The 25,078-nt window shown below is 48.5% G+C and overlaps 1 protein-coding gene across 8 annotated transcripts in view; it reads right to left on the bottom strand.

Moving 5' to 3' along the window:
- The window catches only part of EXD3 (exonuclease 3'-5' domain containing 3), a 142,446-nt gene that overhangs the window by 34,557 nt on the left and 82,811 nt on the right, over window positions 1–25,078 (bottom strand). For 7 of the 8 annotated variants that reach the window (XM_040083532.2, XM_040083537.2, XM_040083538.2 and 4 more), the window contains 7 exons: window positions 24,291–24,458; window positions 22,899–23,066; window positions 12,173–12,226; window positions 11,635–11,774; window positions 10,781–10,881; window positions 4,874–4,947; window positions 3,636–3,674 (listed from right to left, as the gene is read on the bottom strand). In XM_040083532.2, coding sequence (XP_039939466.1) covers window positions 3,636–3,674; window positions 4,874–4,947; window positions 10,781–10,881; window positions 11,635–11,774; window positions 12,173–12,226; window positions 22,899–23,066; window positions 24,291–24,458 — 744 coding nt within the window. The remainder of the gene's footprint in view (window positions 1–3,635; window positions 3,675–4,873; window positions 4,948–10,780; window positions 10,882–11,634; window positions 11,775–12,172; window positions 12,227–22,898; window positions 23,067–24,290; window positions 24,459–25,078) is intronic. The other variant, XM_058423159.1, reaches the window with a different exon arrangement.

Here is a 25,078-nt window from a genome sequence, read left to right as displayed (position 1 = left end):
CCCAGCAAGACCTGCAGTGCTGGGCAGCGTCACCCAGTTCTGCTCCACACGAGGAGTTTCACTGCAGGAAAGGCCAAACAAACACATGGAGATTTCTTGGTATAACTTCTTAGTATTTTTGAGATAACATTTTAAACTGATCTGGCACTGATCAGCCCAGCTGAATCTAGAAGGGCCCAACTACAAGACCCCCAAAACACCGGTGAGAAAACGGCACTGAGAGCGAGGCAGCAGAACCATGCTACACCCAAGTTCTCTGTAAAAATGGGACATTTCAGGTCACCAAAATGCAGGTGTCTGGTGCTATTTCAGATGTCCTGGTGCTCCAGCTGCCTCTTGAGATAGAAGTGTCTCTCAGCAGGACCCTTGTCATGCTGCCAACCTCCTGCAAGTGTCTCAGACACAGTCTGACACCTAAACCCTGCCAGAGGTGACACCTGCCACCAGAGTCACTCCCCTTCCTTATCCCTCTATCACTGAGATCCCAGTTCCATGTGCATTTACTTTTTGAAAGCCTGGCATGGCAAAACTCCTTCCATGGAGAAACTCCTTCCATGCTTTTTAGCGATTTTGTCCTACAGAATGCCCAGGGGAACATCTGCCCTCCACAGCCCCTCTTGCTGCTGGCCTGCAACCACCGGCAGGACCACCCTGAACACGTCTGAGCAGAGGCACAGACCAGCTGTGCTGGGCTTGCTCTGCCCAACTCGACCTTCTCTGTGCAGCTGCTGAAGCCAGGACAAACACAAAGCGTGCAAAAACAGCAGCACAGAGGCACACAGAAGGCAGACAGGAGCCTCATGCCCTGCCTCTTTTTCCCTGCCTATCTACCATCAATATCCTCCACACCTTCCCCTCTGCTTGTGAGGACAGGCACTCCCTGTGCTGCAGCAGCCCAGGATCCCTTAGGAAGGGAATGAGGAGTAAGCAGCTGGCACTGGGCACAGAGAGTCTCCTCCCCTCCCTCTGCCCTCCAGGCATCTCCTCTTGGAGAAGGTGCTGCATGGGGCGGCTCTCCTGGCTGACCAGGCCTGCAGCAGCCAGTGGGGATGAGGGCAGCCTTCTTAGGGTATGAGGAGGTTTGGGTTCCTCTCCTTCCCCTCCTGCCTCCTCTGCCATCCCTGCCTGGACACTGGGCACTGGCAGGCAGAGGGGGCAAAACCAGTTTGCTACAGGGCTGGAAACAGGTTTTATTGGCCCTGCAATTAACTCCTGAGTTTCTGCTGTTTATAGGAGCAGTCAGGATCACACCTGGGATTCATCCCACAGAGGAGGAACAGGAAAAATCTGTACTTGCACTGCCCAGGGTGAAAAAAAGAAAATCCCACTCCCAAAAGTCACTGGCCTGCAATGGCAAGCTCTGAGTGAGGACAGTCCCACCTTCACCAGAGTTTCTAGTATCTCTAGAATTCTTGTTATCTTTACCTATATAAACACTAGAGCTAGTCATAGCAATAGAATTTATGTATTTTTTAATGGCTGCAGCAAAGTATTTGAAAAAAAATGAAATTGAAAAAAATCCCATGAAGACTTCCAACCTCTTTAAACTTCAAGTTGAAAAAACATCCAAAAATTATCCAATAATTCTGACTCAGAGTTTGCCATTGTGAACTCTTTTGGGAGTTTTGGGTCCCATTCCTCCAGGTGACCAGAGGTCACATTGTCTCATTCTCTGCCTCCTGTCCTTAATAATGCCTGACCAGGCAAAGCTTGGGAGATCCAAACTTCATGTGATCCCCAGCTGAATACAGGGATGGGACACACAACATAAATGTCAGGGCTCCTCAGGTCCACAGGGAGCCTAAGGAATTTTTTTGATCAAACATGTCAGGTCACAGGTGAAGCTCCAACCTTCTGTGAAGCTGTTGCCCAGAGCAGCTGGGGCTGCCTCTGGATCCCTGGCAGTGCCCAAGGCCAGGCTGGAAGGGGCTTGGAGCAGCCTGGGACAGTGGGAGGTGTCCCTGCCCTTGGCAGAGGGTGGCACTGGATGGACTTTTAGGTCCCTTCCAACCCAAACCATTCTGGGATCCTGTGATTCTATGAAGCTCTGAGTGAACTTTGAGCCATTCCCTCCTGTAAAGCCCAACCTTTCAAAACCAATAACGTCCTGGACAATGTTAGTTTTTGCACTGAAAACCAAAACTTGCTCAAAGACCCTTCCTTTATTCCCTCCTTTCCCTGCCAGCAGCAGCCACCAGCCTGCACAGGTTATTTCAGCTTCCTGCAGATGCACAGGCACAGATTCCCATCACTTTCAAGTGATGCCAGAGACAGGGATCTCTGATAGCACCGAGTCTGATAACAGGCAAGTTTCAGCACCACTCGGCTGATAATTACACAGTTATGAAAAAGACACCAGTTGGCAACAAGCAGGAAATACGGAGTTTGGAATCCTTTGGAAAGCAAGACAACCCTCTGCCCCAGTGCAGCGTGCAGCTCTGTGCTCTCAGGGCTTACCAGGCACCACACACGCACTTCCCTGAGAGATCCCGAGCCTCCTGCCTCCACAGTGAGATCCAACTCCCCACCATCAACAGAGAGCCCTTCCCTGCACACACCAAAGCACATCCCACAGGAGATTCATGGAATCATGGAATCTCCTGTGTGGAAGAGACCCACCAAGATCATAGTGCCAAGCCCCTGGAGCTGCATGGAAGAACCCAAGAGTCCTCTTGCTTTGCTGATGTGTCCAAACAGTGCCTGAGCCCTCAGATCATCAGCCTGGCCTGTTACCACTCAGAGCCATGCTGACCTGTCAGATGGATTTTCAGAAATCCCTAATGGCTGCAGAATTCAACCTGAGAAGAGTCACGGAACAGGAGCAAACACTCACCATGGGGCTGCAATTCCACAGGGAAATCGTGGACACATAAATAACCACTACTGGTTTATCACCATGGAATTTCATGCTCTTTCATGGTCATATTTGTATTTATTGTAGGTTCAGGCCAAATCATAATTGCCTGAACTGTCTTGTTTATACACCAAGAAAAACCCACCCTGCTCCCTTTTTTTTTTTTTGCACTGTTAAAATTAATTGTGTCCTGCAGCACAAGACAGAGAGGTCACAACATCAATCACCTGTTGAAAATGGTCAGAGCATGCACAGGGAATCTAACATTTATCCCAATTTCCTCACACACCTTGCTAGCTGTTGAGGAACAGTCTCTTTTCCCCCTTCCTTGTCATTAATCAATGTAAATTCTTGTAGGGTTCACTTACAAGTAAGTGGAGGAAAGTAAAAGAAAATACTTGATAATCTTATCCAAATCCCAGAATCACAGAGCCATGGAGTATCCTGAGCTGGCAGGGACCCACAAGGATCATTGAGCCCAACTCCTGACCCTGCACAGAACCCCAACAGTCCCACCCTGTGCATCCCTGAGACCGTGGTCCAAATATTCTAGTTTGGCTCTGGCCAAACAAAAGCATTTTCAAAGACATAAAAGGAATTAAAATACAAGTGTTCTCCCTTGCCCTTCCCTGCATTTAAAATTTTGCTTCCAAAGCGTTAAGAAAGTGCAGAACTGTGATAGCAGGACTACAACATCCAGAGCTGGATATGCTAAAACATCTTAAAATAACCTCCAAGCAACCAACCCTTTGAAAGAAGGGAGAGGGAAATCCACACTCACCTGAATGTGGTCTCCCCAGTTCTGCTCAGTCATGGTTTTCTGAAAAGACAAAATCACTGCTGAGCCATCCTAGGAAAGGGAGGATGTTCCATAGAGCAAACTGGAAATGAACAGCTCATTGTCCCCGCTGGCATCACCAAGGAATGCACCCTGGGACACGCAGGACACCTCAGCTCCTCAGTGTCTCCAGCTGGGGCACGGCAGAACACAGCTTGGATGGGGGAATTCAGGGAACTCTTACACCACAGCACATACAAGTTCCTCTGCAGTTTGTCCCCAGACTGTTCATCCCTCCAGGCAGCCGTGGGGAGCCATCCCGAGGGCCCCAGCCAAGGGAGGAACCTCGGGGATCATCTGCAAGGCTGAGCCTTCAGAATATAAAAATATCATTCTTCTCAGCAGTCAAATCATGAAAAATCCTCTGGACTCATGAGGTCCGTGAAAGGAAACTGATAAGTTAATATAAGTTAATAATGCAGTTCAGAGCCAAACTTGGGGAGGAACTCAGGAGGGGACCTGCTCTCCACTCTGCCAAGAACAGAATCAGACCCACCATGAGTCTCACCCCAGAGCTGGCAGAGGAAACAGGGAGTGTCAGTGTCACTTTTATGGAAAGATACAAGAGCAAACAGGGAGCGAGAGCCTCAAAGAAAACAGCTTTGAGATATCCAAGCATGTAATTTAAATATTAGTGAGATAAAGGAGCCATTTAACCAGAGCTCAGACACAGCTGAGAATGGTAAACAGAGAGCACTGAAGAGCTCTCAGAAGAAGGGACTGTGTCCAGAAACAGCTGCCAAGGTACCTTAATGGAAGCAACTGGCCAGCTTGGATACTTTAAATCAAGCGAATTCTCCAAAACAAAGGAAGTGGAAGGCCGAGAGAGAGCAGAACACCAGATCACGAATCCATTCCCTCTGCTAAATAAATACACCTGGAGAAATGTTCTCTGCTCTCTCTGCGGACGACCAAGCTCCCTACAGTGATGTCATCCAACATGAAAGCTCTGAGATGCAGGGGGCTGAAGCACTCCATCCTCCCCAGCTCCTCTGGCCGTGGGTTTGGCAGGCAGCCGAGACAGATCAGAGCCTTCCCTGATGGATTGTAAGGGCTTGGCAGCAGAACTTGAAGAAAAAGCTCGATCATAAACTATTGACACATTTTGATTATCTCAATTAAGTTATTAAAAAGTAAATGTAACAAAAATCCTCACTGCACACACACAACACAGCACGTACCTCAACAAATCTCTTGTAAAAGAGGTAATTCAGGGTTCTCAAGTGCCGCTGATTTATGACATTAGGGCAGAGAGCTGAAAGAAGGAAAAAGACATTTAAGCACACAGCATTTCCTGGAAGTTTTACTGTCTAGACATTACACTTTTCCTTCCCCAGTATCAGGCTGGGTTTGTGGAAGGCAGGATGCCCTCACACTTGGAACAATGAGGGACAGACTCACACATTGTCAGCTTATCTCAACTATAAACTGTTATTTACACTTTCATCCGTGATTAGCAATGCTAATTCTCGGGTCTGATATCTCTGCTTCCACCACCCCTGAGCGATAAGATCCATTCCCTGGTTCAATACGCTCCGCAGTCAATGACTTCACACCTTTAATTAGGCAGCATCCTCACATGGGCACCGCCTCAGTCTCTAAAGGCTGCATTCTTTCGGGTTTAATTGGACCTGTGTTGTTATTTCATTGAAGCAGTTGTGAACAGCTCACTCAGGATGTAAACTTGTGGCTGAAGTTTATCCGATAAAACAGATCCATGAAAGAGGCTCCACATGCATCCAAAGAGGGTGGGGAATACTGATTTGCTGAGCTAGCAAGCCACAGTTGTTATTATTTTTATGGCTGTCACCTTCATTAGATATGGTTCATTACAACTGCAAACCCCAAGATCTTCACACAGCACCTTGTTTTGAAATCCAGCGCGAGGAGGGATGAAGGCTGGAGATAAAGGACGTGAAGTGGCATTAGCACAGGTATCTGTCAGTTCCTGTACAGGGAAAGGCTTCACCAAACCTTCCTTGGGCTTTCCGATGGGGCTGAAACCATCTCCCTGAGAGCCAGAGGGAGCGGGGCTGGCACTCACGAACCGCCATTAAATTCTCTGCAGCCTCCCTTGAATTGGCACCCGCAGGGAGAAAGCGATTCCTCACCCCTTTGTGTGCCCCACGCGGGGCATGCCCAAGGACCGAGCCCCAGGAGAACAGAGCCTGGGATCACAGGGGTGTGGATCCATGTCCCACTGGTTACAGCAGCTCCTCAGAGTGCCCTGAAGCATCACCTCCCATTGTGACCGTTTCCATCTCCGACAGAAATGCTTAAAGCTGTTATTTTTAAGTTAATCTTCCACAGAGTGACAACAAATCCTTCCCCTCAAAGCATCTCAGGAAATGACTGCAATTATCACGCAGGATATTGCACCAGTAAATATGGTGCTCTTTCCTCTGGATATTGTCACAGTATCTGGAGGAAAAATCATCAGCTCATGGAAAGGAACACTCTCTAAAGAATGTAAGAGCAACAACAACAACAACAAAATAGTAACGCCACCATCTAACAATGTTTTCAAAGTTTTTCAGAAAGAACCATGGCATGACCCCTCCAGGCCACCCAAAAGATCCACTGAACAGCTTTTTCTCTGAGCTTCTGAAGGAAATATCCAAAGCACATGCTCTGGCAGAACTGGGCGAGTTTAATGCTTGGCTTCTGTGTGGAAAAGACAGAGGAACATGGATGGACTGGAAACATGTTTGAAGGCACTGGTGACAGATTTTATTCTGATGGAGCAAAGGAATTGAGTTTGAATCTGGGTTTCTGTATTTTATTACAAAAACCCAGAGGAGAATGTATCAAAACCACACAGAGAAGCTGGACAGAGAAGAGACCAAGAGCACCCCTGGGAGAAGGACGTGGGGGTGCTGTGGGTGAGAGCTGGATCTGCCCCAGCCCTGAACCCCCTGCCCTGGGCTGATCCCCAGCGTGGGCAGCAGGGGAGGGGGACTCTGCCCCTCTGCCCCTGTGCTCAGGGGAGATCCCACCTGCTGCAGAGCTGCCCCAGCTCCTGCTGGAATGGGTCCAGAGGAGGCCATGGAGCTGCTCCAGGGCTGGAGCCCCTCTGCTCTGGGACCAGGCTGGGAGAGCTGGGGGTGCTCACCTGGAGAGGAGAAGCTCCAGGGAGAGCTCAGAGCCCTGCCAGGGCACAAAGGGGCTCCAGGAGATCTGGAGAGGGACTGGGGACAAGGGCTGGAGGGACAGGACACAGGGAATGGCTCCCACTGCCAGAGGGCAGGGCTGGATGGGAGATTGGGCAGGAATTGTTCCCTGGCAGGGTGGGCAGGGCCTGGCACAGGGTGCCCAGAGCAGCTGTGGCTGCCCCTGGATCCCTGGCAGTGCCCAAGGCCAGGTTGCACACTGGGGCTTGGAGCAGCCTGGGACAGTGGGAGGTGTCCCTGCCATGGCTGGGGTGGGACAGGATGGGATTTAATGTCCATTCCAACCAAACCAGTCTGGGATTCTGTGGAAAACACGAGGGTGAAGGGTAACTTGTTAAGAGAGACAATTGAATGGAGAACTGTGCTGGTATTTACACCTGAGTGAAAACACTCCAGAGGAAAATCACCATGCAAGTCAGGGGGAAAAAACAGGGACAACCTCCTGCTCTCCTTCCAAAGGCACTCCTGTCAAGTTGTACAAGTCACTCCCTTCTTTCTAACAGAGCACCTTCAGCCTGTGAGGACTGCCAGGCCCCAGCTGGGGCTCTCACTGGTGACTGCCTGCACGTGGGCTGACAGGTCCTCAAGCCCTGAGGATGTGGGGCCAGGTGTGGGGCTCACCTGTGCAGCTGTGGGGCCAGCTGTGGGGCTCACCTGCACAGATGTGGGGCCAGCTGTGGGGCTCACCTGTGCAGCTGTGGAGCCAGCTGTGGGGCTCACCTGCGCAGATGTGGGGCCAGCTGTGGCTCACCTGCGCAGATGTGGGGCCAGCTGTGGCTCACCTGTGCAGCTGTGGAGCCAGCTGTGGCTCACCTGTGCAGATGTGGGGCCAGCTGTGGCTCACCTGTGCAGATGTGGGGCCAGCTGTGGCTCACCTGTGCAGATGTGGGGCCAGCTGTGGCTCACCTGCGCAGCTGCGGCCGTGCACAGCCCGCTCCTGCCCTCTGCTGCCCCGCAGCGCGGCGCTCCCGGCAGCGCGGGGCCGGGCGGGGGCGGGCACACGGACGGAAATCCCACGTTAAACCAAACGGACGAGCTCAAGCGAGGAAAACATTGCTCCTGGTTCACGTTGAAAAACCTCCGGAAGCCCAGGGCAAACACTCGCTCAGAAGCAGAGGCGCTGCTCCGTCGCAGCCCCGCCGGCACCGCGGCTCTCGGGGACCCCCTCTCTCCCCTCTGCCCCTGCACTGCATCTCCCTCACTGCCACGGAGGCACTAAGCCCGAGGGATGAGGCTGCTACGCTTCTCTGAGCAGGATCCTTTCTACCTCAAACCTGGGAATTGTGAACGAAGAACATCGCTGAGCTCTGTCTGTGTCCTGCCAAACCCCAGCAGAGAACAGACTCGAGCACGCCGAGCCTGGGAAGGGGCTGTTCCCTCACCTCTGAGATCTGCTTTGACTGAAACTTGCATTTGTAAAGTCAATTTCACAGGGTCTCCAAAGACTATTAAGTAATTAGCTTGGAAAAGCTACAGGCTTGTTAAGCCAGAGCACACTGATCCAGGTGTGAGGAAAGACTCTATAAACCTCAATTTCCTCAATCACACACCACTTCTGCCCAGCTTCTTCCTTCCCCAATAAGGGTAATTAAATGAAATCCACACAGTTTAGTGGGACACCTTTGGAACTCAGCAGAAAATCTCCCACTTCCCATGCCCTGTTTGAGAGTTAACACGAATACTGAAATACAGCTCTGAGAAAAAACAGGGGGACTAATCCAAGGCGACGGCTTTTTTTTTTTTTTTTTTCTCCTGAGGTGGGAGATCTTTTTTTAATTGGGCCACCTCCTGTCTGGCTCTGAAATTTAGGGCTGACAGTTCCCAGGAGCGTTCCAGGTCTCAGTTGCTGATGGACACCTCAGCTGTGCTCGGCAGTCACTGTGATTTACTGTGAGTGGGCAAGAGTGAGCTCAGGCAGTGAAACTGTAAAGTCGATTTGGCACTGCAGGAACTGAGTCACACAGAAGTTTGCCTTCTCATACCCAGAAACCCCATCCTCCAGCCCTTCTCACCAAAGCCACTCGGGCTCTCACAGCGAGTGGGAGTCACAGGGAGGAGGGGACCGAAAGCAGCCGCAGCATCAGATGAGCCCAGGTGAGGTGACAAGAAGTGTGAGCTCTGCCTCACCACCAGCGTTTGGGGGAGCTGCTCAGAAAGGAGGGTTTCTTTTATCTGTAGGCTTTGCCCAGCCTGCTTACTTTTTGTGTACTTTGCCCTCCCAGTTAGACTTGCTTTCACTAACGAATGGAGAAAGAACACCCAGAAATTTAGCAAAAGGGAGGGGAAGACAAAGAAAGCCTCATTATTTCAGCTGCCAGCATTTCCCAGTTCAGTTCCAGCATGCCCAGCACTAAGGCAGCAATTCCTCTGCAGGTAGTTATCCCCTTCCAAAGCACTTCAAAGGAGACTGACTGACAGTTCAGAAACGTGTGAATTCCTGTTCATAATCACACTTGGTATGATGTAAAAAATGAACACCTACTGTCCTCTATGGGACTGTGGGAGTCACCCAGCACTGGCTTTAGCTGAGGTCCAAAGGTGCCCCCACCCCTCTCACACCAGCAGAGGTGGGCAGCCCTGGTGAGCAAGGACCTGCCCTGCACTGCAGACACTGCAGTTTGCATGTGAGAAAGGCCTGGAAGGACAATGGTCTGGAAGGGATGGGATCTGTATTTACCCCAAGGAACATCCTCACCAGTGAATGGCTGTGGAAGACCGGCAAGATCTCGCCATTTTTATCAGCAGCTACAACATCTGGAAAGCATCACCAGGTCAAAGCATGCTGCATCCCATGGAATGCACCTGAGCCCAACACAGGCTCCTCTCCTAGATTTTTCTTTTCTTTAATTATTATTTCTCAGGATTTTGCATGTGAACAGTTACATCATTTCACCTCTACCATTATATCATGCTCTTGGTGGAGCTTTCATAAGGAAAGGGGAACAACTCTTTTCTCTGTACGGATCATCAAAGAAAACACAGCTGACTGAATGCCCACACTGTCAAGGAAGAAAACTACCGAAAACTAATTAACTTCTCGGAAGCTTTTAATTTCTAAAGAAATAATTTCCATATGTCTCATCTTTCACACAAACATGCTGGGTTTAATTATATCCACTTCTCCTCCAGTGAGGGTTTGGAAGGTTTATCTTGTTAACTTTTGAACACCCCTCTGAAGATGGGAAGATGAATATGCAATAGTGTTGCTGACAGGTGTAACAAGCCCACAATTTGTGGCTAGAAAATTCTTTTCAGTCCAAGGAAAGAGAATTGCATACCTCGGGTTGATGATGGAAACCTCTGCAGGGTAAAAGCTAACGGTGCACCTAAAAGGGTCTGGTGCAAGGCCCCAAAGAGAAGGAGAAATCAACAGTCCCCGCTAAGAACCAAAGCAAAGCAGATTTTGTTAGAGAGCTGCCGCTGAAGTGATGGAAAATGTGCCACTTCTCTTGCAAGGCTGCAAGAGCCTTAAAATTCCTCCCACCAACTCTAGTTTATGCAAAGAATACAAAGGGCTGTGAGGCTCCTGCTTCCCAAGGGTTATCTCCTCCCAGCTGATGCACCCGCAGCTCAAGAAAACAGATCCCCAGTGAATAATGACTTGCCTCTTATGTGAGAGGAATGGAGTCATAACTCAGAGCTGACCACGGTGTGTTTATGCAGAGCCATGCTGAGGTCAGGATTTATTTCAGATCATGGCAGAAGCAGTCTATTAGTCACCAGCACTTCATTCTTCCACAGCACAAAGTGATAATTCCCGTAACTTACCAGCTTTGTTTTTCAATATCATTAATTAAACCCTGAATTTCCCCAAGATAAATGACAGCAGAGATTCCTTGATGAACATGGAAGAAGACAAATTGACTTTGCTCTTTATTATGGGGAGAAAACTCCACAAAATGTTGCAATATCCCATACCTGGGTCAACGTTGAATCTCTCCAGGAGCCTGAAGACCAGCTTGCTGAGCACTCTGCGGTTAAATTTTTCGGGTTTGTACCTGGACAGGCCTTGATACGGTCTGTAACAACACCAGAAAGACACATCTGTGGCATCACCTAAAGGATGTTTCCCAAACAGCAGACAGTTAACAGCAGAGGGATTGGGGTTTATGGGATGTTGATAAAGACAGGCCCCTGCCATTCCCAAGGTACAGTGAAAAGCCAACAGCACAACCACACAAATTTCAGTTGACCACTAGAAGCAAGTCCAGAGGCTCATTTTAAAGAAAGAGATAGCGAGCAACTCCTTTTCCTCTCTTTTTCAGAGCTGACAGCAACTCTTGCAGCTACACTGTGACTCTGTGCCACTGGCTCTGAGTGACAGGAGTTACTCGAGTGAGAGGCAATTCAGAAGTGAATGAGTTGATGAGCACAGGAAGGTTAACCACTTGCATCTCTTGTTTTTCTGCCACTTCATCAGTGTTATCTTCCTGCCAAACCTGTACAACCGATACTGAAAGTCACCCTTGTCTGCAGCAAAGCACGAGAGGCCGATTGCTCCAGCCTCTGTGGGAAGCTTTGATACTCCTCTGCTGCTAGGGTGTCCTGCAAGGTTTCATCCTGGCAGGAATAGAGCACCTGTCAATAGCAAGGATTCCTCTGTCCTACAGGCTGGGCCACTGGAGAAGGCTCTGGCACAGCCACCAGAATTTTCCCTTTTTCAGCTGAAAAGTCAATATCCTGCACTCTCTTATGCTGGGACACGATCACAGCCAGCCAGGGGACGGCCACACAGTGCTCTGGCAGCTGTTCAGAGAGACAAGTGTTTCTACCTTGTGATGTCTCTGATATTGAAGCTGGGGTCACACCACATGTCCAAGGTGTGCAAGAGCTTCCTCTGGAGCTCAGGATATTCTGCCACATAATCTTCCACCAAGTTGGCTTTATCCTGGAGCAGTAGTGGGGTACACATCTAGGAGAAGGAATTACGTTAAAGCACCGTGCCCTGCCTTTGATTCCCACAGAGCTCGAGAATGAGTCCCAACCCTGCCCAAGCCACCAGTGCTGCCTACAGCTGTGACATTGGTAATTCAAATACGAGCAAAGTGCTGATCTCTGCCACAGCGATGAGCACAGCCAGGATTTGTTATAGCAGTGGCTGCAGCCAGAAAAACCAGATAAGAGATGTAATGAGGCCTAACAAAATACTCTGTGCCTAACTGATGTAAAGGTATATCAACAACACAACAGGGACTTCTTGGAAATGGAATAAAGCCTCAGGTGAAAGACAGCAGGACTTGGAGGGCCCTGATGGATCTGCTAACAAAGGTGGATCTGATGACAGAGGAGCCTGCAGAGGAAATGACTCACCTTCTCTACATCTTGATCTGGCTGTAATTTCAGCTTAATACTCAGTACGGCTGCCTAGAAAACATGAAAAAAGTTGTGTATTTAGAAGAACCCTACAGTGGATAAATGGGCATTATTCCAAAGTGAAATAAAAATGCTGTTATACACACTTTTATTGTGTTAAATATTTCAGTTACGTTGTCGAGCACAAATCCTGCAAACATTTGATAGCATTGGTTCCACAATTGTACAAGAACGCTCCTGGCAGAGCTGCATATCCCGAGTAGCAACAGCCCATGGTGCAAAAATTAAAGATCAAGTTGTTGGGCAGAAAACAAGTAAAGCATTTGGACAAAACCAGCTGGGATGGATATTTCCTATCAATGTCATGGTAAAAACACCTGACCCACCATACCTTTCTGAGTTTGCTTTATCAGTCTCACTCTGCCTTTGAAGTTCTGTAGAACAGTTGCATTTTGTGAAAGAAACTCAGGATTTTAAACACCCTGAAATCAAAAGGTAACAGTTTCTCTAATTCCTGAGTCACTCCATACCCCTGAAAGTGCCAGGGTCACCACAGGCAGTGAGATGGGAAGAACTGTATTTTTCCCTTCCATAGGATCTCCAAATCTTTGATAAGCCAAGACCTGCATTGCTCACAAACTTCCCCCAAATCAGGATCCTCTGGAACCTGCTGGGCTGAACTGCAGGAACTCAAGCACAGAAGAGCTGGTTCAGCCACTGCCTGTCCCATCCCAGCTGGGGACCACAGGAATGGATGAAGCCCTAACTGTGCACTGCTTGAGAGGCACAGACACAGATTAGGATTTACAGGAGGTGAGAGTGTCTCATTTCTCTTGTGTGAGAACACTTGGATCCCAAATACAGAACAAGCACTTAATGGGTGGCTTTAATATAGAGCCTTGAGCAAGTAACTGGGGGAATCAGGGCAAGGAGCCTTGGAGCACATCTGTGTGTTAGTGCTGAACTGAGACTCAGGAGTGAGGAGCTTGGACATGGAGAGTCCTTCCAACACCTCTGCATTTTCCCAAAGGGCTGTAAGCAGTGCTGAAAAGACAGTTCTGACCCTGCCAGAGCATGTGTGCAGCACTGACCACCGATGGGATGGAATCCACTGAGCTCTCAAACGCCTGTTGATTCAGATGAGGATAAAACCAGTGCGGTAGGGCTTGGAGCAAAAGCTCTTCTCTTCCATAGGTTTCCTTGCTCTTAGTGATTAATTTTGATTTGAGACAAAGACCAGGAAAATGATGCATTTGTCAAAATGGATGCATGTTAGAACTGTGCTATTTGTTGGAATATAGAATAATAAAATGGTTTGGGTTGGAAGGGGCCTTTAAAGCCCACTTAGTTGCAACCCCCTAGCAGTGAGCAAGGATATCTTCAGCTGGATCTGGTTGCTCAGAGCTGCTGTCCAGCCTGACTTGGAATATTTCCAGGGATGGGGCAGCCACAGCTTCTCTAGGCAACCTGTGCCAGGGCCTCACCACCCTCACTGTAATAAATCTCTTATATCTAATCTTATTAGTTTAAAACAATCACCTCTTTTCCTACCACTCCAGGCCCTGGTAAAATGTTTGTCCCCATCTTCCTCACAGACCCCTTAACACATAACAAAATGCAGTATCAAATGCACATTTCTCCAGGGAAAGAAATCCTCACCATTGCACATCACCTGCATGAAACTTTTCTGGAAAAAAACCAACAGAATAACCCAAGTAGGGGCAGGCAGATGCCTTGAAATCCTTTTCCTCTGATCACTCAACTGCCACCTGAACTCACCCCATCACTGGCAGCACGTCCTGCAGAGCCACATGAGCACCACAGACACCTCACAGATCATCCCTGCTCACAGCAGCAGCAGTGGATTACATTTCTTTCTGGGGAACTCATGCCTGAATTTCACCCACTGCATCACAGACCGAGTGTGCAAAAGCAGAGAACCAACACACGCCATGGAAGTTCAGCTGCGCAAGCCTACTGCCCCACTTAGAAGTGGGAAAACATCCATTTTTTCTGTTTGTTTTGGGTTGGGTTTAGGTTTGGTTTTGGGGAAGTTTGGATGGTTTATGCTTTTTTAACATGCTTCATTGGAAGTCCAGGCTTCATCTTCAAAAGAAAAATCAAGTGGAGGACTGTAAGTGACAAAAAGAGGAATCACCATTAACGCAGAGACTGAACAGAAAGACACAGGAGCATTGCTCAGCCCAGCTAAACCTCAGCCAAACCTCTCCCTTACTTCAGACTTTAAAACTATTCCACAAGTCAGAGGCAAAGAGCTGCTTCTTTCCTCTCACATTATCAGCTTAGCAACACAATGTTCAAGCTGAGTGATTATTCTCAAGTTAAAGGTTGTTATTTCTGGTGTAGACCTGAAAAAGGGGATTGGGTCTCCAAAACTTTGGCAGCTGGTTTTGCTTTCTTCCCAGCTCCCCAAGTTTTCTGAATTAAAAGAAATCATTAAAAAAAAAAAAAAAAAAGAGAAAATACTTGCAACTCTCAAAGCCTTGCTTCACCATTTGATCTCATTAGCACTTCCTATTGTAGCTTTATAGTTTTAACTGCAACATCCACCAGCTCCCTAATGGCTTTTTAATGTTCAGATTAACCTAATTGCAGCACTGTTATCTACATGGCAGAGGTTTATCTCCAGCTCTGCTAACTGTACAGGTGACTTAATCAGATGAACATGTGTGGTGTCAGGTTTGGTTTTCCTCCTTCCCTGGTCGGGTATTTCACCCTGTCCCAAAGGGTGAAGAACAACAGGTGTTCATTTGTCCGGCATGTGGGGAGCCCTCCCTTCCCTGCCCAGGGCTGGCAGACTCAGCTCCCCCACAGCAGGCCTGGAGGACAGAGGAACTCCAATCACACAGAGATTCATGGAATCGTCACGGTTGGAGAAGACCTCGAAGATCACCAAATCCAACCCTCAACCCAGCACCACCACAGCGTTCCCTGCCAAACCGTATCTGCAGGTGCCCCACCCACACCAGGGATGGTGACTCCATTGCTCTGGGCAGCCTGGCCCAGTGCTTTACATAAGCTGGTTTAGAACAGCACTTTAACACCCTCCAGCTCCAGTAGGTAACGGAGCAGGCAGAGCGATGGTGCTGCTGGCAGAGCCTCCCTGCAGCAGGGAACACTTCTGGAGCAGGGCAGCTGACTTGTCCATGCCTGAAGCTACACATGGAAGGAAAGCACCAGCTGGGCTCTAGAAACAGGCACCAGGCTGGATCAGGGTGCAGCTCCAGGGGCTGGGCCGAGTGGGAGGCCAGCGGAGATAACATCAGCCTGTTTACAATGAGAATGGTAAGAGCAGAGATATGAGTAACTGTAATAAAGATGAAAGTGCTTGGCAGCTCTGTCTGTGGTCTCAACTCCGAGCTATTTTAAGATTTTGTTTTGTTATTATCGTGTTTTGAATTGTTTCACTCCACAAACAAGTTTTGTGTAAAACGATCCTATTTTTAACAGTCGGTTTACTGCTGATACGATCTCCAGCAAAGCAGCACCTCATTCGTAGGCTCCTTTTGACTCAGAAAACAAAATGAGGCCGAGCAGACTGCAGCTGAATGGGTGAGAAACCCCCTCCCCACCCAGAGCCAGCATTCCCCATCTGCAGTGCCGGGCTGGAAGGCGAGCCAGGGAAGCTGGAGCCCGGCAATCCCCTTCATCCAGACGCAGATCCTCGGGCTGGATCAGCAGGGCTGCCCCAGTCCTGAACAGCAGGTACCCCCCGACTTCACCAACTGAGTAGTAAGAGCCAAAACCTGAGGCAGGATGCAGGAACATGGGCAAGCTCTGGAGAATGCTGAGATTGACACCTCTCAGGGTCTACTCACCCCCTCAAACCCCAAAGAGAGTATTATCATCATGGCTGGTGGTACAAGGAGCCTTTGCACAAAAATGTTTCATCCACAGAGAGTTTCTAGCATAATCTAATAACAGCAATAATTATCATTAATGCAGCACATAACAGTGTTCAACCTGTACTAAAACCCCACAGATGACAACAAACCTGGGGGAGGCAGGTCCCTCTCTTGCCTTGAACCCCCAAGTGTACACGGGTGAGGGATGCGATGAATGCACTGCTTAGTGCAGGAGAAAAGCTGATGGCCATTGCCTGATCCAAGTCCCATAGAAGCTCCTGAGTTTCCTCATCCTTGGGGAGCTTTGGGCTATTCTTTGACTTAATGATGGTGAATACAAAAATCCCATCTGGACGTTTTGGGATAAATCCCTAAAATACAGAAGATGGCTGGTTGAGTCTGGGGCAGAATTCAAAGCTGGGCAACACGACATTGAATTCCACCTAACCCACTACTAGGTGCACTGACCAAAGCATGGGGGAAGTTTCCCAAACCTGACATGTTCAGGCCCAGCCATGAGCACCAGAACACTCCTGCAGTCACGCGAATGCAAGCCGCGGGTATGGGAAAGTGGGGAGTGCTCTGGAGAGAGCACAGCCCAGACACCCTGCACCAATACCTGCTCCTCTCAGCTTGTTTTGAACACAGCTGGCTCTGTCTCATCGAAAAAAGACTATTCTTTCCACGTACAGTACAAGGTGCAGGAAACCACACAAGATCTTATCTGCAAGGGTATGTGCACTTGGGTGGTGTCTGCACTGACAATTTCTGCAATTTTCCCACGGTGGGGCTCGCAGCAGAGGAATTACCTCGTGTAGGAGAACTGCTTGGAGTGCTGAGGCAGGACAGGCACCAGTGGTTGCTGATGACTCCTGCTCTTGGCTCTGCTGCAAGCAAGCTGGGACAGCACGAACGCAGATATGTCTGTGCCTGACTGAGTGCACCATTTATGAACACACAGTGAGGGAATTTCTGAAAACCCAAATAAACGAAACAACAGATAAACGAAGGAGACTTTGCAGAGGAGGAACCAACGTCAACTCCAAGAAAATCACAGTGATCAAAGCCTGGATAATGGCAGAAATAATTGAGTAAAAGGCACACCAGGTATTAATCATTGGGCACATCTGTTTTGTGTTTCGGGATCACTCATTTCAAACTTGAGGCCAGTCAGCTTTGTTGAGCTCCCAGAGTGCATCACTGCACAGTGGATGACATCAGGTTCCATGGTTGATTGCTTCCTGCTCAAAGGGCACTTCATACACAGCTGGCTGTGGGAAGGTCTGCAGAAACCAGGGAATCATGACATTCCTCAGGTCCATACTCAAGAGAACAAGAAAGACTGAGACCATCAACATGGGGCAGTGACAGCTTATTCCCCGCCAAAGAATTTGAGGTCAAGAGACATAAGTACAAGTCCAGGTTGGAATATGCACAGGTGAAGGGAGGAGAGGACTGAAGCCAACCTTCTCTGATTTGAGTCCTTCAGGTCACTCAGCAGTTTTAGATGGGGTTTAACTGCTCAGCTCATTCTCTGAGCATTGCTCACCTCCACCAGACCCAGACTCTGCACAGCTGGACCTGCTGCACATCCCCAGGGCTGTCCCAGAGCCCAGAAATTCTGGCAGCAGAAGCAGAACTCTAGCATCTCTTTTATGACTCCCAGCAATGCTGAAGCTCCTTTCCAGCGTTCCCCAGGCACAGTCCAGGGCAGAAGTGGCTCTGGAGGCCAGGAAGGGAAGCAGTGGCCCATGGGCTGGCTCCCTGTGCTCCAGAGGGGCATCACTGGGCAGGCAATGTGCCTCTACAGCTGTCCTATAGCAGCAGGGTATGTTCAGTGGAAAAAGGGGTGGATACCAAAACATCATCATCTTTATGGGAGAGAAAACCACTGTAACGTTTTCCTTGGGCTTCTTAGCCAATATGATTCTTAATTTAAAAGAAAAAAGGAAATACAAACATACATACTTTAAAATATAGTAAGAGCTGAACAAGTCTTTGTATAATTAAGGTGGTGAATGAAGATAAGAAGTGATATCAGAGACGTTTTCCCTGGCCTGTGAACAGCTCAGAAAAAGCAAGAGTGAAAAAATCCAAAATCTGATTATCCATTAATGTGCTCAATCAATGCTAACACTGATCTCTACTGACAGATCTGCAAAGATACACTGTGTGTACTCCAGCACCCTGGTGAAGTAGGGCTATAAAAACCAACACCCCTGACTCTGTTCTGAACATCCCTGCACTGAAACTGAAGGTCATGGTGGGGATTGAACTGTCCATTTTTACAATTCTGAGTATTTGTGCTCCTTTAACTCTGGTCAATCACTCTATTATGTCTGTAGCAGTACTGCTGACAAAAACTTGCAATTCTGTGTCTACACGGCTTTTTCTCTGGGTACTCCAACATATTTTATGTCAAATTTTAACTGAACTCTACCAGATAACCCACATTATCTTAATTGAAAGAACAAACATTAACCAAATTTAATATATGAGCCTCCATTATTTATAGAAATTGATGGATAAAACATTAGAAGAAAAAAAAAAATACTCTGCTTTTGAAAACAGAGGAATCTGAACGGACAGCAACTGAAAATCCCGTTTAAAATAAAATACTATCGGCTTCAGCCAATATTCTTGTTTAAGAATCAAAGTGATGAAGGGGAGCTCTGTGATTCACTGACACAGAGGCTGGAGTGGGAGGTCTCTCAGGCCCAGGAATATTTCTGGTTGTCAGAGGCTAAAAAGATTATTTATTGTTTCCTTCCTAAACCCAGCTCCACTGCCACCTGTTCAGAATTTACTATAAAGCTGTTAAACAAGATGAGAACTTTGATGCTGACTGTGAAAACAAGTTTCACTGTATCTGACCCGAGCAACACTCACTGCTGATCCAGAAGCAAAGGAATTTGATTTTTTTTTCTTTAAGCACAACTATCTTTTTACCTTTATAAGCTGTTTAAAAAAATGTAAATAAAATAACTCACTGGACAATAGAGGGCATTCATCCCCCAGAAAGACAGCCGCCAGCCTTAGACATGAAATATCGCAGCACATTAAGTCATGAGACCCTGCTAATCAAAGCTGACAGGGCCCTGAATGTGATTTCTGCTGAGACTTAGCGATATCATGGGGTACTGAAGCATGCACAGCCTGCCAGACTGCCCCTGTTCATGTGACAATGGCTTTTATTCCCCAAAGGGGCCTGCGAGTGACAAGAGTCCCCTTTGTCTCGGGGCTCCCGCATTTGCAGTGCAAGAGAGGTTCATTCAAGCAGCCCCAGACACTCTTTGAAAGGCTGAAGTGTAACATAAGATGACCATGAAACACTAGCTTGCCTTCTGCCTACCCCTCATTCTTCTCCAGCACAGCCTGGCCTATTCAGGGCCTCTCGCAGCCCCGCTCGCGCTGCATTACCCCCGGTCTGCTGAATCCCAGCATTGTCCTGCCGGCACCCAGCGCCCTTCCCACCAACCAGGGTGTCCTTCCCACACCAACCGGGGTGTCCTTCCCACACCAAAACACCCAGCGCCCTTCCCACCAACCAGGGTGTCCTTCCCACACCAAACGGGGTGTCCTTCCCACACCAAACGGGGTGTCCTTCCCACACCAACCGGGGTGTCCTTCCCACACCAAACACCCAGCACCCTTCCCACACCAACCAGGGTGTCCTTCCCAAACCAAACAGGGTGTCCTTCCCACACCAAACACCCAGCACCCTTCCCACACCAACCACCCAGCACCCTTCCCACACCAACCGGGGTGTCCTTCCCACACCAACCAGGGTGTCCTTCCCACACCAAACGGGGTGTCCTTCTCACACCAACCAGGGTGTCCTTCCCACACCAAACAGGGTGTCCTTCTCACACCAACCGGGGTGTCCTTCCCACACCAAACACCCAGCACCCTTCCCACCAACCAGGGTGTCCTTCCCACACCAAACACCCAGCACCCTTCCCACACCAACCAGGGTGTCCTTCCCACACCAACCACCCAGCACCCTTCCCACACCAAACAGGGTGTCCTTCCCAAACCAAACAGGGTGTCCTTCCCACACCAAACAGGGTCCTTCCCACACCAGAAACACCCAGCAACCTCCCCACACACACCAAATCCACCAGCACCCAGCACTGTCCCCACATCAAATCCACCTAGTGGTCTTCTCACACCAGATCCACCGGCAGCCATTGGCCTTCCCTCACCACAGCCATGCAGAGACCTCCCCACGCAGTATTCATCCAGAGCCCTTTCCCTAGCACATCCTCGTGCACCCAGCACCCTTCCCCACACCGTGACCCCTGGCTGCCATCGCCCTGCCCACACTGCACCTGCCCGGCAGCAGGGCTGGGCTCTGGCACCTCTGGCACAGCCCAGGTGGAGGGTGGCATGGAGCCGTGGCTGGCTTCAGAGGGACTTTGGGAAGGGGGCAAGGCTGCTGTGCTTCACTGGAACTCCCTGAGCAGGAATGCTGAGCGCTCCCATCTCCCCATGCCATGGGGGCCATGAAGAGCAGAGCCGAGAGCCCCTCGCCCTGCTCTAAGCTCTCACTGCTCCTCCAGCAGCTGCATGCTCCTGTCACAAAAGAAAGATAAAACACCAGCAGCCCAGACACCTCAAAACGCAGTTCTGCATCCCTGCTTTTCCCCAGCTCCTAGTAGCTGCCGGTTTCCCTACATCCCGGGAGCACAGTGCCATCCGCTGGCGCTGCTCCCCTGCAGGTGCCTCCTCAGCACGGTCCATGCTGCCAAACCAGAACCATCACCTCCACGTGTCCCCAGTCTCCTGTGCCCTGTGCCAGCACTGTCCCGAGCCCCAGGGCCAGGCTCTGACCAACTCCCCCAAATCCAGGCGTAAGGGAGGGCCAAAGATGTTTCAACAACAATTGGCACGGCCATCCCCAGGGAGCTCTGGGATCTCGTTTTCCAAAGGGAACATCCTTCAAAACCTCCATGAGGGAAAGGAGCCTTAACTCTCAGGGCAGAGGACATTCATGGTTTGCACACGACAGACAAAGGGAATAACCTGCTATAAAATAAATCACAGAATCCCAGACTGGTGTGAGTTGAAAGGGACCTTAAAGTTCCACCCTCTGCCATGGGCATGGACACATTTTACTATCCCAGGCTGCTCCAAGCCCCAATGTCCAGCCTGGCCTTGGACACTGCCAGGGATCCAGGGGCAGCCACAGCTTCTCTGGGCACCCTGTGCCAGGGCCTGTCCACCCTCACAGGGAGGGATTTCTTCTCGATATCTCATCTAAATTTCTCCATTAGCTTAAAATACTTGCACTTGTCCTTTCACTATCTGCTCATGAAAAATGTCATCTCCCTCTTTTTCATAAGCCCTTTTAAGTACTGAGCTGTAAAATGCCTGGTGTTTTATTGCAAATATAGCAAGAAAAGAAATGATGACAGTCAGGATTTGTATGGAATTTCTGTCCTTTCAGGTGAGAGCAGGAAGAGCCAACAATCCTACATGTGAATCTGCTTCACTGCCCCAGCTGAGAGATGGGGAAGAGCAGGACAGACGGACACCCAGAGCCACTGCAATGATCAGAGCCCCAGCTCCAGGTTGTTTGGGGTTAGTCTGACTTAGGTATGTTCAGTCCCCAAGGGCATTAAAAGACTTCCTGTTATTTTTGAAGAGAATTCTATTCATCCTTCTGGTAACAAAAGAAAGCTAGAAGAAAGCTATGGCTGAGAGCGAGAAGCTGTTGAGGTTTCCTGTTCTTCACACTGGGAATGAGCAGTAAATGAGCTCTGCTGTGAAAGAAAAAAACAGAACAACAATTCCACCAAAAAAAATCTAGAGCTTTCCAAAGCTGGATCTCGAAAGAACTGTATTTCTAATGAAAACAACAATATCTTTGGAGTCATGAACCTAAAAATCCCACTTGAATATCATCAAATAAAACATTTCTGTTGTAATTGTCAAATATTCACATTCAAAAACTTTTTGAGTGCAAGACTAAGTCTCAACCTGGGAACTTCAAACCAAAGACAAAATATCTTTGTTTCAGTATTGAAAGGAATCAATAAGAATGGGATTCTAGGAAGTCACCTGGGAATTCAGCTTTATTGAAGAACAGAATTTTAAGAATGCTATTTGAGTTTTACTTTTGCTAAACAAGGTAAAGTTGTTATACACCATCCAAATGAATCATGCTTTTGGAAAAAATCCTTTTTGCCTTTAAACCGAAAGTTCATAGAATGTTGGGAGGGACCTTCAAGACCATTCACTTCCACTCCCTGCCATGGGCAGGGACACCTTCCACTACCCAGGTTGCTCCAAGCCCCATCCAACCTGGCCTGGAACAATCCAAGGGATGGGGCAACCTCGCTGGAGATGCTGCAGTGCTGTAGAACAGGGTAAAGCACACCAGATCCTGGGTGTCACACATTTGGAATATGAGCCTCAGGGCAAAACTCCTCCAGCTGAGACCTGAGGTTGAAGCAATCACACGGGACCAGTGAGGTTTTCCAGCCCTAGTGATAGCACAGCAGGTCTATGGCCAAGGACTAAAATCCCTTCTTTTCTCGCTAAGGCCAAGGAAAACAAAAAAGAGCACAACCATCCCTTTAAATTCTCCAAATTAAAGCCTATTAACCTATTACTTTCAAAGGTCAGCAAATGAGTGGAGGGAGGTTTCCCTGGCATTCTGTCCTCAGCCAGCAGCAAAGCTGAAGTTGAGCCCAGGCTGCTCCTGTACATGGGAAGAGCACGTTAAGCTGCAGCATTCACAGCGTGCAGCTGCTGGGATGAAATGGAATTCACATTGAAATGCATCCAAAAAAAAGGACACAGACATTCACGGAGAGCTGGCAAGGTAAATTTATTTGAAAGACATGACCCACCTCTTTGTAATTGCCCTGGAGATAAAGATGACTGACATGTTCAAGCAAATAGTTCCGGTCCGCTGTGTGGAGCTGGTAAATGCTAATCAGGGGGTCAAGCAGATTAGCTGGGCACTGGGAGAGCATTCCGAGCACACGGGCCTGCAGCTTCTTCAGCTTGGTGCCAGACTTCAAAAAACAACCAAAAAACAGTCAAACACAGGTTTGGTAAAGATGGCTGCGATTCAACGGTGGTTGAAAACGCAGCTTGTTTAAACAGAGTAAGCGAATTCCTCTGGAAGGGATTCTCCGATTTTCCCATGGAGTCTGCAGGCAGAAATCAGAACAATATGATACACATTTTTTTTTCACAGCACCCACTTTAAGAACATGAAATGTTTGTTGGGTAATTCTGGAGAAGGGATAGGGCCTTGTGCAAAAGTGAAATCTGAAACTGGAAAAATGCCCTCTGTGCTAACAGAGCTCTTCAGAAATCCTCCCCTCTAGTTCCCAGCAGAAAATCTTTGAATCCAGTGACTCCCCTCCAGGGAGATCTCACCTATCAGGCATAAGAATTCCATTTTCATTCCCAGGCTTGCTGCTGGGTGCATGAAGGGTAGGGAAAGCAAAAGCACCGTCAAAAGATGCACAGACACAGGTATTAATCCTTGTGTTCCCACGTGATCATTCACTCATGGCACAGGAATTTCAGTGCCAGCAGCACTTTGCTGCACTTTGTCGATCCTGTAATGGCAGAGCTCAACATCTAACCAGATCCATTTGGAAAAATGGGAAAAGAAGCAACACAAATGTAAAAGTATCCTGCAGTTCAGAGCCAAAAGCTTACAGGAAAGAGAAAATCTCAGTAGATCAGAATATCTGAAGGCAGAAGGAATGGTAAACATTAGGACATATAATCTAATGACCCAACTTTACAGAACTAATCATTCAGCTGCTGAAAAGGCAGGCTGTTCCCATTTTCTGCATTCCCACCATATGGCAGGAATTAAGCAATCCTACAGTAACTGGCTTCTATTTGCAGAGCTGGAAGAACACACAGAGCAGATTTCTGCAACTGGGTTTCTCCTGACAGCAGGGATGTGGGTTCCAGTGGGAGAGCCTCTGGCCTGGAAAGGCTGCAAGAGCAATGCTCAATCAAAGTGGTTTGATCTGGAGAGATGGAAATCCCAACTTTGGAGGGGAAACAGCTCTGCAGCACAGCTCCCAATATGATTTCATTTTCAGGCCGGCATGCCACAGATAACAACATCTCACCGTGAGTTTCACACCTTGTCACACTCTGTATGAGCCTATGGAGAAGACACTGGACTTTGGAATAAAGTGAAACTTGAGAACATTAAAATCAATTGCTCTCTCCTCTCTCCCATCTCAGTTGCTTTCTCTTTTTCTAACCTGTGGGACAGCAGGATGTGCTTTTATCCAAAGCTGCAGCTCCGTGATGATGCAATACCCCAGGGAATGCCCTTTCCCCTTCCAATCACTGCTGCTCTCCAGCATGGCCAGGAGTCCTGCCAAAGGGTCCTCCAGTCTGGCAAAGCCCCGCCTGATTTCTTCCTTGAGCTGCCGAGATACAAAACCACATTGTCATGTACAAAAAGATTAGTGAATCCTCCCTTCCCCCAGCCGAACACAAAGCTTTATTTTTTTTTTTTTTAAATTTAATCTATTCAGCGAGGTAACTGTTGCTATTCAGCCACCATCCGCGCCTCCAGTGACTTTTCATGTCATTACAGATTCCTTCATGGCTCACTGCACCTCCAACCCAATGGGAAAAGCAGCAATTGTCCACACTAATTATCCCATAAAGACAGAGAAGTTGTTCTGTGGGACAGACAAAGGGGCTTGGGATTTGGGGGAGGGGGAGAAAAGAAGTGAGCTGCAGAGAGGGGTGGTATTGGGAAAATGGCAATATTGAAGGTAGAGAAGCGGGCTCAAAAACCTCCTGATCTTCTAAGATACCTACAAGGAGTAGTACAAAACCCCTCCTCATGGCTGCACTGCAAACCTGCATATTTGACCTTATGCCCACTTTGACCACCATAGTGCCCATAACTGGAATATTTGGGAGTGTCAAAATAGTTTGGATTTTACACTCAGATCAAAATGCATGAAATATCTGAGTTCAAATTCTGTCAGATTGTCATACTCCAAATCTGAGCTCCTTCCCCCAAAGCTCCCTG

Source organism: Hirundo rustica, chromosome 20, assembly GCF_015227805.2.
Source record: "Hirundo rustica isolate bHirRus1 chromosome 20, bHirRus1.pri.v3, whole genome shotgun sequence".
NCBI classification, from domain to species: domain Eukaryota; kingdom Metazoa; phylum Chordata; class Aves; order Passeriformes; family Hirundinidae; genus Hirundo; species Hirundo rustica.
Note: the sequence above shows the minus strand (reverse complement) of the source record. Positions and strands in the feature narration are given on the sequence as shown.